Source organism: Populus euphratica, unplaced genomic scaffold (genome assembly GCF_000495115.2).
Source record: "Populus euphratica unplaced genomic scaffold, PopEup_1.0 scaffold2.1, whole genome shotgun sequence".
Lineage (NCBI taxonomy): Eukaryota > Viridiplantae > Streptophyta > Magnoliopsida > Malpighiales > Salicaceae > Populus > Populus euphratica.
Genome location: NW_011499846.1, coordinates 3,137,096 through 3,148,326, shown reverse-complemented (window position 1 = coordinate 3,148,326; position 11,231 = coordinate 3,137,096). Strand labels below are relative to the sequence as shown.

General features: G+C 33.6%; 1 protein-coding gene across 3 annotated transcripts; it reads left to right on the top strand.

Annotated features, from left to right (window-relative positions):
* Positions 1-3,049: 3,049 nt before the first annotated feature.
* Positions 3,050-6,222, top strand: LOC105131957 (scarecrow-like protein 22). 3 transcript variants are annotated; one of them, XM_011035194.1, is made up of 3 exons: positions 3,051-3,328; positions 3,577-4,289; positions 4,380-6,222. In XM_011035194.1, the coding sequence occupies exons 2-3, from the start codon at positions 3,689-3,691 to the stop codon at positions 5,882-5,884; spliced, it is 2,106 nt and encodes a 701-aa protein (XP_011033496.1). In that variant the 5' UTR covers positions 3,051-3,328; positions 3,577-3,688; the 3' UTR covers positions 5,885-6,222. The 3 variants fall into 3 exon arrangements, with proteins under 3 accessions (XP_011033505.1, XP_011033496.1, XP_011033489.1); XM_011035203.1 differs by having other exon boundaries at positions 3,050-4,289; positions 4,398-6,222; XM_011035187.1 differs by having other exon boundaries at positions 3,051-4,289.
* Positions 6,223-11,231: the final 5,009 nt, after the last annotated feature.

Here is an 11,231-nt window from a genome sequence, read left to right as displayed (position 1 = left end):
ATGAAAAATATATTTAATATGTTCTTAAATAACAAATCTTTTTTTAAAAAAAAAACACACACGATGCACCCTCCGAAGACACAAGTGAGTAAACCGACTTCCAGGTGGAAGAAACCTGCTCCGACCAAACATTGATCGGTACGGGAACACACGTGAAAAGTATAAAAAACTACTATTCTCGGTAGAAAAATGCTGGTGGACAGATTGACATTTTTCGTTGCTTGTCAATTACGTGAAGGTCACAAGGTGCACTACAGATAATCAGCGATTATAACATTCCTTTTCCTGTCAATTGATGCATTTTTATCATTCACTTGTCCTTATTCAATGAACGCCAAATCCAACAATAATTCGACGAATGCATCCTCTCTTGAGTCTTGGCTTTTCCATCGACCCCAATTTTAATCTTCAAGACAACCTTACAAGTCATTACACTCGGTTCCGTACTCGAGCTGTAGGTTGATTGGATTAATAAAAACAAGGCTGATTCAATTTTAAGGAAATTAAGATGACATTTCCTACCGATACTCGTGTTTGAGATTCTTTCAAAACGATGTAGGGTTTGAATCTTTGTGTGTCGAGATCAGTCACATTTCACGTCCAATAAAAAATAAATTATTTATGGACTAGCTGGATCCACAAAACAATTTTATTTTATGAATTTTAGTAGTAAAAAGGAGCATGTCCTTTTTTCCCTGTTGAGTTTTAAGAGTGTGTTGGATTTATATTTTTTAATGTTTTTTAAAAGTATATTTCATACTTTCAAAATGCACAGGTATTAAATATAATAAAAATTATTTTTATATATATTTAAATGTAAACTACTTTTAAAAATCACTAGATATTTAATAAAATAACATATTTTTATATTGTTGTACTTCAAAAACATCACATTTTAATTCACAATTGTCATGCTCCAAAATCATGGTATTCAGTAAAAATCATACCTCTAGAGCGCACTAAAATGAAACTTAAATTATTTAACTTAATCAATTGATTTAGTTGTATGAATTATTTGATATATTTGCACAAAAATTATTATTTTAGGAGTTTTTTATTCAAAATATGTGTTGTGACTTAAAATATATATCTTTCTTCAATATGTAAATTAAAAAATAGACTTCTAATAAAAAATTTTAAAAGTCATTATTCACGTACTAGGTATCTTTTGTTCTTCAATATCGACGATGTAATCGAGCTTACGACAATGAATAATTTAAGGCAGTAAAATGCAAGTTTGACATAATTAGATGCAAATATATTCCATACAAATTATACAGGACAACATAACATATGTATTTACAAACAAGTGAGACAAATCTAGACTCAAGAAAAGTCATATTTTTATATAAATTTCTAAAGAGTATTTTTTTTATAGGAGCTATTTGATCAATATTCCATCTGTTAGATCTTTAAACTTATAAATTCTTACATTAAGATTTTGGTAATTTTCTGATTTTCCTAATGAAATAGGTAACCAATTAATTTAAAATTTAAAATTTAAATAAATATCACAATTATAAAACACACCATTAATTAATTTTTTTTTTTACAGTTTTCAACTATGACATAAAAAAGATATGCTATTTGATTAAACTTTTTGCTACTGTATTATTTCATTATCTAGCTGGATTTTACATGCTAATTGGACAATTTATCGTGTAAATGGACTTCGTTGCTATATTAGAAAATCTATTTTGTTTCTTGGATAGGAAAAATCATTTATTTTCAATTTAATAGTAAGGAAAAACCATCCTGTTGAATTGACTAGACATGTAATTTACTATACTTTTTTTTTACTTTTTGCCAGCAACTAGAAAGTGACAATCCATCAAACGACCCCAAATCCATTTGTTAATCAAAGCTCCAACTACGGGATTTGGACCCCAAGAACTGATTTTTTCTTTGTTTTTCTATTTGAGCCAAAAAACAACAAGAAAAAAAGAAAGAAAGAAAGAAAGAAAGAAAACAGCCACACATATTTGACCATAACAAAAGATCATGACCGTTCAATTAGTCTCGATATTTTCAAAACCCCACAAATGCCTTCACTCATTGTCTCGTGCCCGTCAGATTTAGTTTCGAAATCCTGGCCAGCAGAACCTGTTTTTCATAATTATTTAAATGACCCTATGTTCAGCTATCCGTCCTGTAACCACTTGGGAATGGCAGGGGTGTTACGGGTAATAGGATAAATTACAAAAACTATCTGAGCTAGATCACCTTTTCCCTGTCTCATTGATCTCTGTAAAAGAAAATCATCAACAAAAGACGACGCAGAATGAGAAGCTCACGCGCTTTCATTCGAGTGTACAAACGTGCATTACCTACCATAAAAAAAAACCTGAAATGATAAAAAAAGAAGTAAGTAAAAAATATTTAAACTAACTGTTAAAATATTGTCATGTTTAAAGTTTACTTTACCCTCCCTTTTTTGCTGAATCAATGTGTTCTCGCTAGTTTTTTTTTTTTTTTCCCATGTATATATATATATGAATTCTTTGTTTGGATTTTAAACAGATTATTTATATTCATGTTTATATTTATATTTAAATTCTGCATTTTCTGGATATTTTACATGATTTAATATTTTTAAATGTGTATATATATCCTGCATCCCGAATAAAATATAATTTTTGTTTTGATAGTAATTTTATATAATATTGAATTAAAAAGTAGAAGTACATATTACACACACACATATATATATTAAAAATATAACAAATTGTCTATTTAAATGAACATATCATTAATAATATAATGAATTTTCAATTAACTCGTACGACCATAAGATGATAATGGAAAAATAAAATTTATCTGTTCATGTGAAAACATCAATAATGGTATAAAGATCTCTAGCTCACTATTAAACATATGTGATTGTCTAGGAAAGTAAGATTATGAAAAAACTCTTCACTGTTGTTTTTTTTTTTCAAATTACCTTTCTTCTTTCACACGAGCCATGGAAGGGAGAGTGGAGTGACAATCAATTAAAGAAAACCCTACGAGAGGGATAACCACATCTACAGACAAAAGCCACATGAAAAATTACAAATTAAGAATTGAAAAAAAAAAAAAAACTATAGACTATAGAGAGAGGAAAGGAGGAGAGAGAATAAGAAGAGAGAGGGGGGTTGAAGGGCACTTTACCACTTTTACATGCTGCGCGCATCTACAGCAGAAAATAGAAGGAAGACAGAGTACTGCAAAGCCACAACAAGAAGGCAAGAGAAGAAGCTGAGAGGGGGGAGAGAGAAACACAAAAAAACTGAACGAAGTTAACTAGCTTGGAAGAACCATGGAGATAAAAGATGGTACAAAAAACGAGGTAGCTAGCTAGATGAGTACCCAAGAAGAAGAAGAAGAAGAAGAAGAACTCTTTTACAAGCTTTCTGTGTGTTCTAAAATGGGATTTTTTTTTCTTTTTGCAGACCTCTCTTTGTGCATTTAACAACCTGTCTCCTCTGAAAAAAAATTGATTTTGATTCTGGAAGTTTTTTTTTTGTCTCTTGTTGCAAGGTCCAACTTCTTGTTTTGTTATATAAAAACTAATCCCATAAATATTTTGCCTTTCAGTTTCTTGCTTCTGCAAAGCTTTAAACCCTGAAGGGGGTGGTTTCTTGATTTTCGTGAAAATAAACTGGATATATTCGGGTTTCTTGAATTCTTAGTTTCTTGATTTTGTTAAATGAAGGCCATGCCCCTACCCTCTGAGGACTTTCAAGGGAAGGGGGTGTTAGATTTCTCTTCGTCTACTACTTCCTCTCCAGATTCACTGTATCAATACCACCACAAGTGGCAGAACAACAACAGCAAAGAAAGTTGTGGTTTTTTTGTGGGCGGTGCTGAGCCCACATCTGTGCTTGACACAATAATCAGACGAAGCCCACCAACATCGTCCTCAACACTGTCTTCTTCTCAAGGCGGAGGGGGTGGTGGCGGAGGAGCCTCCACCGACACCACCAACGACGTGGCAGCAGCTGGTGGAAGCATCCCTTGTGTAGATGAAGAATGTGGACAGCAACTTGGAATGGAAGATTGGGAGAGTGTGTTGCCAGGTTCTCCTAGTCAAGAGCAGTCAATTTTAAGGCTAATTATGGGTGATATTGAGGACCCACCGGGGGGACTTAACAAGCTGTTACAAGGTGGAAGTAGGTCTCTAGATATGGAGCATGCATCAGGTTTTGGTGTTGTAGATCAAGTTTTTGGCTTTGATATATCCAATATGAGTTCTGCAAGTGCCAACTTCGTTGCCAACAACAACAACATTGATCCTTCTTCAATCCATGGTATTTAGCCTGATTTCCCTCATGATAACCGCAATGTTACTGGAATTTCTATTATGGGTATTGAACGAAATCCTGCTTTGTTTAATTCAGGGATCAATCTTTTGCCAGGTTTATTTCAGCAACAACAGCAGCAGGCAGCATTTGATCAAGATGAGAAGCCGCAGATTTTGAATCCAGGGATGATAAGCAACCAGAACCAACATCAGTTTGTGCAAAATCCAGCTACGCTTTTGCCATTCTCATATTCGCAATTACAAGAGCATCATAATAACCAGCATTTCTTATCACCACCGCCGTCGAAAAGGCTTAATTCTGGGCATGTTGGAGTCAATTATGTGCCAAAAGTCTTTGATTCGAGACCTCCAGAGTTGTTTCTTCCACGACAACATCAACAACAGCAGCAGAATCATCAGTTTCAAATGTTGCAGCAGCAGCAGCAGCAGAGGCAGGGAGTGATCATGAATCAGAAAATTGCAAGCGATGAATTGGCAAACCAGCAGCATCTTCAACAGGCAATAATAGGCCCGATATGTCAAGCAGCAGAGCTGATCGAAAATAGGAATCCGGTACTTGCGCAAGGGATATTGGCGCGGCTCAATCACCAGCTTTCTCTTCCTATCGGTAAGCCTTACCAAAGGACTGCTTTTTACTTCAAGGATGCCTTGCAGTTGCTTCTCCACTCGAGCAGCAACAACCCAATTGATTCTGCTTGTAACCTGATTTTCAAGATCGGTGCTTATAAATCTTTCTCTGAGATCTCACCAATCCTCCAGTTTGCGAATTTTACTTGCAACCAAGTTCTTCTCGAGGCTTTTGAGGGGTTCGAGAGAATTCATATTGTTGATTTTGATATTGGATATGGTGGACAGTGGGCTTCTCTTATGCAAGAACTGGCTTTGAGAACTGGAGGTGCTCCTTCTCTTAAAATCACTGCTTTTTCTTCTCCTTCCTCATACGATGAGCTCGAGCTTGGTTTCACTCAAGAAAATTTAAGAATCTTTGCAAGTGAAATCAACATGCCATTCGAGCTTGAAATTTTAAGCCTTGAATCCTTGGGTTCTGGTTCTTGGCCAATGCCTCCGCGCACCTCGGAAAAGGAAGTAACTGCTGTGAATCTTCCAATTGGCTCCTTTTCAAATGACCCATCAACTCTTCCTCTGGCTCTTCGCTTTGTAAAGCAACTGTCACCCAAAGTTGTGGTCTCTTTGGACAGAGGCTGTGACCGAAGCGACCTCCCATTGGCGCACCATATCAACCATGCCATTCAATCTTATTCAAGCCTGCTGGAATCACTGGATGCTGTGAATGTGAACTTGGATACAATACAAAAGATTGAGAGGTTTTTGGTCCAACCAGGCATTGAGAAAATTGTTCTGGGTCGTCATCGTCGCCCTGATAGGACTCCTCCTTGGAGGAATCTCTTTTTGCAGTCTGGTTTCACTCCATTGACTTTCAGTAACTTCACCGAGTCACAAGCCGAGTATTTGGTGCACCGTACTCCAGTTAGGGGTTTCCATGTTGAAACGAGACAATCTTCTCTTGTTCTTTGCTGGCAACGGAAGGACCTGATATCGGCTTCTGCTTGGACGTGTTAAGACAAATAAAAAGAATAGCATTTTGGATATTGTTTCTATGGTGCCGAGCTCGTAATCCCCGGTTTAATTTCTGATCTTTTTTGAATCTTGTTGTCCCTGGTACTCATTCGCTTATTGTCTATGTGCTCTAGGCCTCCTATTATTTCCAATCAAGAAACTGAACATTTGACTAACTGGATGGGTGTACAGTTCTTATTTTCTGTCACTTCAGTTATTGCATATAGCTGGTTATGGTGCTTTTCTTGTTTTAAGTTGGTAATTTTTGTTGCACACTTGACAAGAGGGCAAAACCCAAATGTGGAAGACATAATCAACCCTTTTCAAATCATTCTTTGCCAGATCTGCTGAGTAATTTTTTCCTTGATTGTCTCTCATGTTCACAGTAATCATATCCTTCCATGCCATGTTTCAAGAAAAGCACCAAGACAATGATTCTTAATCTCCACATCTCATCTGCTTCAATCACTTTGCATGCCCACATAGTACTTAGAATCCTTGGTTAATGCTACCAGAATCTGAATGTTACCCCTTTTGTATGCTTCAATCCCCACTTTGGATTAAAAATTTGACTGTGCCGGACATCTTTTTCCGTCTTGGTAATAATCTCACCCTTCTCATAAACCCAAGTTTATATGTACTTGTATGGTCTCCGAATATCATAAGATTACAGTGTACTAGGTTCATGGATTTGTGCCATTGAAGGCCGCAAGGATTGCAACAAATTGATGCTAGACACAACTTTATCAAAGAGTAATATTATATTATTCACCAGATGTCTGTTACGGGGGTGCAATCGATACTTAATTTAGTATTGAGGGCTATTTTTTTATCATGATATTTATGTATTCATCCTAGCACTTGTATTATTTTACACTGAATTTGCTATTGGTTTTTTATTCCCACCCCTCATGAAGTCACATGGGTCTTGTACCATTGGGACCGTTGCATGATTATTCTAAGTCCGTTTCCTTTCCATCATCTTCATTAACTTGAGTTATTAATACACTTTAGTTGAGCTCCAATCACATTATTATATGACAAATCCCATGTTGCGTTTGAAAAGGAGCGAGGGGTATGGTTCGGACCCATTTTAATATTACGTCTGGAAAACAAGATTGCTAGGAAAAGCGAAAATCGTCGGCTCTGTGGGCTCCATGTTAGTAACCCTGCAAATGAACAACCTATGATTGTTAATATTATTGTGCTAACGAGGGATTATTAAGTAGTGTTCTTAATTGTGGTCCTATGTTGGAGAAAAGCGGTGGTCCAATGGGAAAGCATTGCTACCATTTCACCATGGCTAGAGGGCACCCCATTATCAATAAAGGTAGGGGGTAGCTAGAAAAAATTGACATCATTGCACATCAGCACTAGACAACTGTGGTCTAACCCCTTTTTTTAATTTTAATATTTTAATTTTAAATTAATTTTTTTAGTATTTTTTAAAAATGTATTTAACTTTGAAAAAATATCAAATTATATTTTTTTTAGTGTTTTTATAATTTTGCTTTGTTAAATTAAAAAATTAAAAAATATTTTAATATATTTTTAAATAAAATATTATTTAAAAATCATAAAGAGTACATGCATACAAGTTGTCATTATTAATTATTAAAATGATCTTGTCTGCTGTTTATCCATGTTATTAGCTGTTATGTGTGGCATGATAACTACACAATTGCTCTGGACAGAAGGCAATTCCTTTTCCATTTCTTAAAAAAAAAACATAAATAATACTATAATTTGCAGAGCAATAAAATATCAAATATCAAATGTCAATTCTTTTTTTTAATCAAATGCCATAAACGTATCTCGTTTCATCCAACCTTACAGGTTAAGGGAGATCATAATTTTTGTTATGTTATAAATTAAAATAAGTAAATAGAGAATTGAAATGTATAGTTAAATCCCCAAAAATATTAGTATACTTGCCTTCAAGAGTAAACTGAGCCAAATGAATGGCTTCAGATAAATTTATTCCTTGCGTAGCCATGGCTGCCAAGTTACCTTCCATGCAGGGTGCAACTAGCAAAATAGGGCTTGCGTTTAGCCAGCATCACCGCCCTATAAACTAAAGGGCTTCGTCCTTTTTAATCATCAAGTGATCGATTGCGTGTAGCCATAAATTAGCCAGCAATTTTACAGCTTCCAAGCTGGTTGTCTCCGAGACTCTGCATCTCCAACATTAGTTTTGTTGCTAGCTGACAATTCTTCCATTTCAAAGAACCTCGAAGGTTTTTTTTTTTTTTTTTGTCCCCAAAAAGGATTTGAAATTGCTAAAATGGTCAACGGGGGGTGTCTCCGACGAGTTGTGCTAACATGGAAAACTTAAGAAAGGAAAAACCTTTTAATTTTTTTTATAATTAATCCATATACTCTCACTTTCATTTTTTACTTTCTTGTAGTTTCATATATTTAAAATCAAGTCTTTTTTTTAAAATGTTTTTTGTGGTTCTCTCTATCTTTAAATATACTTGAAATCAATAATCTTCAACCTGATTGATTATTTATTTACTATAGTAATTTTTAAAATTTTAAAATAAAATAAATAAATTTAATATTTAATATCTTAATTTTAATTATCTATTCAAAATTTTTAATTTTATCTTTTTTTATAAAAAAATCCAGTAGCCTAGATACTCTTTCTTGTTTATCTTTAAAAAAACCCAGTAGCCTTAAAATCTCTTCTTTGTTTTTTTTTTTTTTTTAAATTTTAAAATCAGTCTTCCCACAGGGAGAACTAAAATTATGATATTGAATTTATTTTTAAAATTTAATTCTTAAACATTTAATTCGAATATATTAACCAGTCTACAGAAATCTAATTCTCAAACATTTGCTTCAAGTATATTAAAAAAATAAAAACTAATTCAAATGTACTGAAAAATAAGAATAAAACTAATTCTCAAAAGTTTTTGGCAATTTAACTTTTTTTTTTTAAATCACCATAGTCCAGTGAGTGTACCGAGCATGGATCCAACGATTGTGACCTATTGTCTCATGCGTCGCCACTGCTAGGGGACAGTGACTCTGAAAAATGACAGGTGGGATAGATACATATCCTTCCCTCTTTCATCAAGCAAATTGGGACCCAGAAAAGAAGAATGAAGGGTCATAATCCCACTTCGGGCCACGTGTACGGTCAAGAGTACCTATACTTTGATCACTAAAATCCAAAATCTACGGATAAAAAAAACTGGGAACAGATGGTGGCTCCCACACCTGCCTGTCCACCATGTTAAAATGAAGATGGATACATTTACATTTACTGTCCGATTAGATATATCACACCTCCATGGTGAAACTTCATATGATCAAGTGATCTGATCGCATATGCTGCTTTAAGATGACTTGTATGAGCGATTTTTCAAAAAAGTCATCTACATGATTATTTTCTAAATATAAATATAAATATAAATATAAATATAAATAGGATAGAGAAATTCAAGATAAAAATATTCTGATAAATTTACCAATGTTTCAACTTTATCTTTTATAATTTTAAAATCTTCAAGTTTACTCCTTCGTTGTTTTTTTTAATTCAAACTTACCCTTCACTGCTAAGTAGCTAAAAATAAAACCAATTTTTTATAGTGTTATTTTACTTACTTTTCTAACATTTTTTTCTTTAAAGTCCAAATATTTACAAACAATTAGAAAGCTCAAATGACTCAAAAACCTAATTTAGATATTAGGTTATTTGATGATTAGAGGTAACATTAAAACTTTCAGGAAAAGAGAAGGGTAAAATCGAAAAACATTAAACTATGAATATAGAAGTAGAACATTGTGTTTTTTTTTGGTAATCAGAAGTATGATATTATTGAAATATTAATCTATAGGGGTAAAATTAAAGTTTGCCCATTCATTGACGATATATATGAGAAGGGAAGCATGAAATTCACAGTATCTAATATTAATTTCTCTTAATTCTATTCATATTTTGATTGGTGGTGGTAGCTATGACCACCAAATTTGTTTCGAGAAAATGTTTGATGAGGTGAATCTAGCCATCGAAGAATTAATAGAATAGCTAGCTGATTTGCAAATAGACACGATTTTTTATATATTTCATTGGCTGATCAAGGATTATATATGAGAGATGGAGGGTGGTCCAAATTGAAAATTACTAAATTAATTTTAAGTGATAATCATAGACATAATCCAGGTATGTTTAGGTCTATAATGATGTTTATTTTGCTCATTAGAATCGGAAGGCAAGTCCTTCAGGAAAGGATATGATGGCCCTGACAACTTGATTTTCTTTCTCTTGTCCTCTTCATACCCCCCCATATGAACAAGAATGAGCTAGTTTTCTCTATGTTTCTGTGGCATACTATTTCCTATTAAATTCAAGTTTGTGGGGTTCCTTTTGTTTCTTCCCTGTTCCTTCATGTCTTTGCTCTTGTTTAAGCTAAGCTAGGTCGTGTTTTCTTGCAGTGTTCTCTTTTCAGAGATTCCAATTAATTTCTGTACATGGAAGAATTTAAAGGAGTGGCAATTTGGTGCATGTGATGACTTTTCTTTTGGTTCTTCTTCTTCATCAAATCTGCTCGGTCCCCATTTCAATTTATTTGCCCCGGCTTATCCAAATTCCAAACAAGCATCGAAGAAGAAAAGAACAGCAATCATTTTTTCATTCTGTTTAGATTATTTTATTTTGAGTGAGATTGTTTTTTAACATAATATCATAGTTGTTAATCTAAGTTAGTGTTTAATATTATGATAGTAGTTGTTTTTTCAAAGTTATTTACTCGAAAATACATCAAATGTTTTTTTTTTTGCTGAATAATATCTAAATTATGTTTCCAAACGCTATCTCAATTTTTAAAGGGAGATAATTATTTGATGTATATGCCTTCAACTCACAACTTAATTATTTATATTAATGATTTTTCTTTACCAACACACGAGTATGTGTGTGTGATATCATAATTATTATCCAGGAGGATAACCGGATAAGTTTCAGAAAAACACTGAACAACTGTTCATGGCCGTCCAGCAACATAGGGAATAATTATCCTGATATATGCAAGCAGGCTTTTCAAAAACAGCAATGTAGATTGTAGAGTCATTATCAGCTTAAGGAATTTTTGCTGAATGTAGCATTTGATTCGCATACAAGCATAACTTGACCATCGATCTCTGTCCAATAAACAATGATGAAGTTCAAGTAGAAGCAAAATCAATAATAAATTAAAATAAGAATATAGTAATTAACTTGAGGAATCAAGAGTTAGATAAAAAAAGAAGAAGACATATACTGAATTTGCTTGTTTTGGGTTAATTTCTTCTTATGCAAGTCTTACATACAGTAGGTGACGCCCCAGTTCTCAATATTTAATTG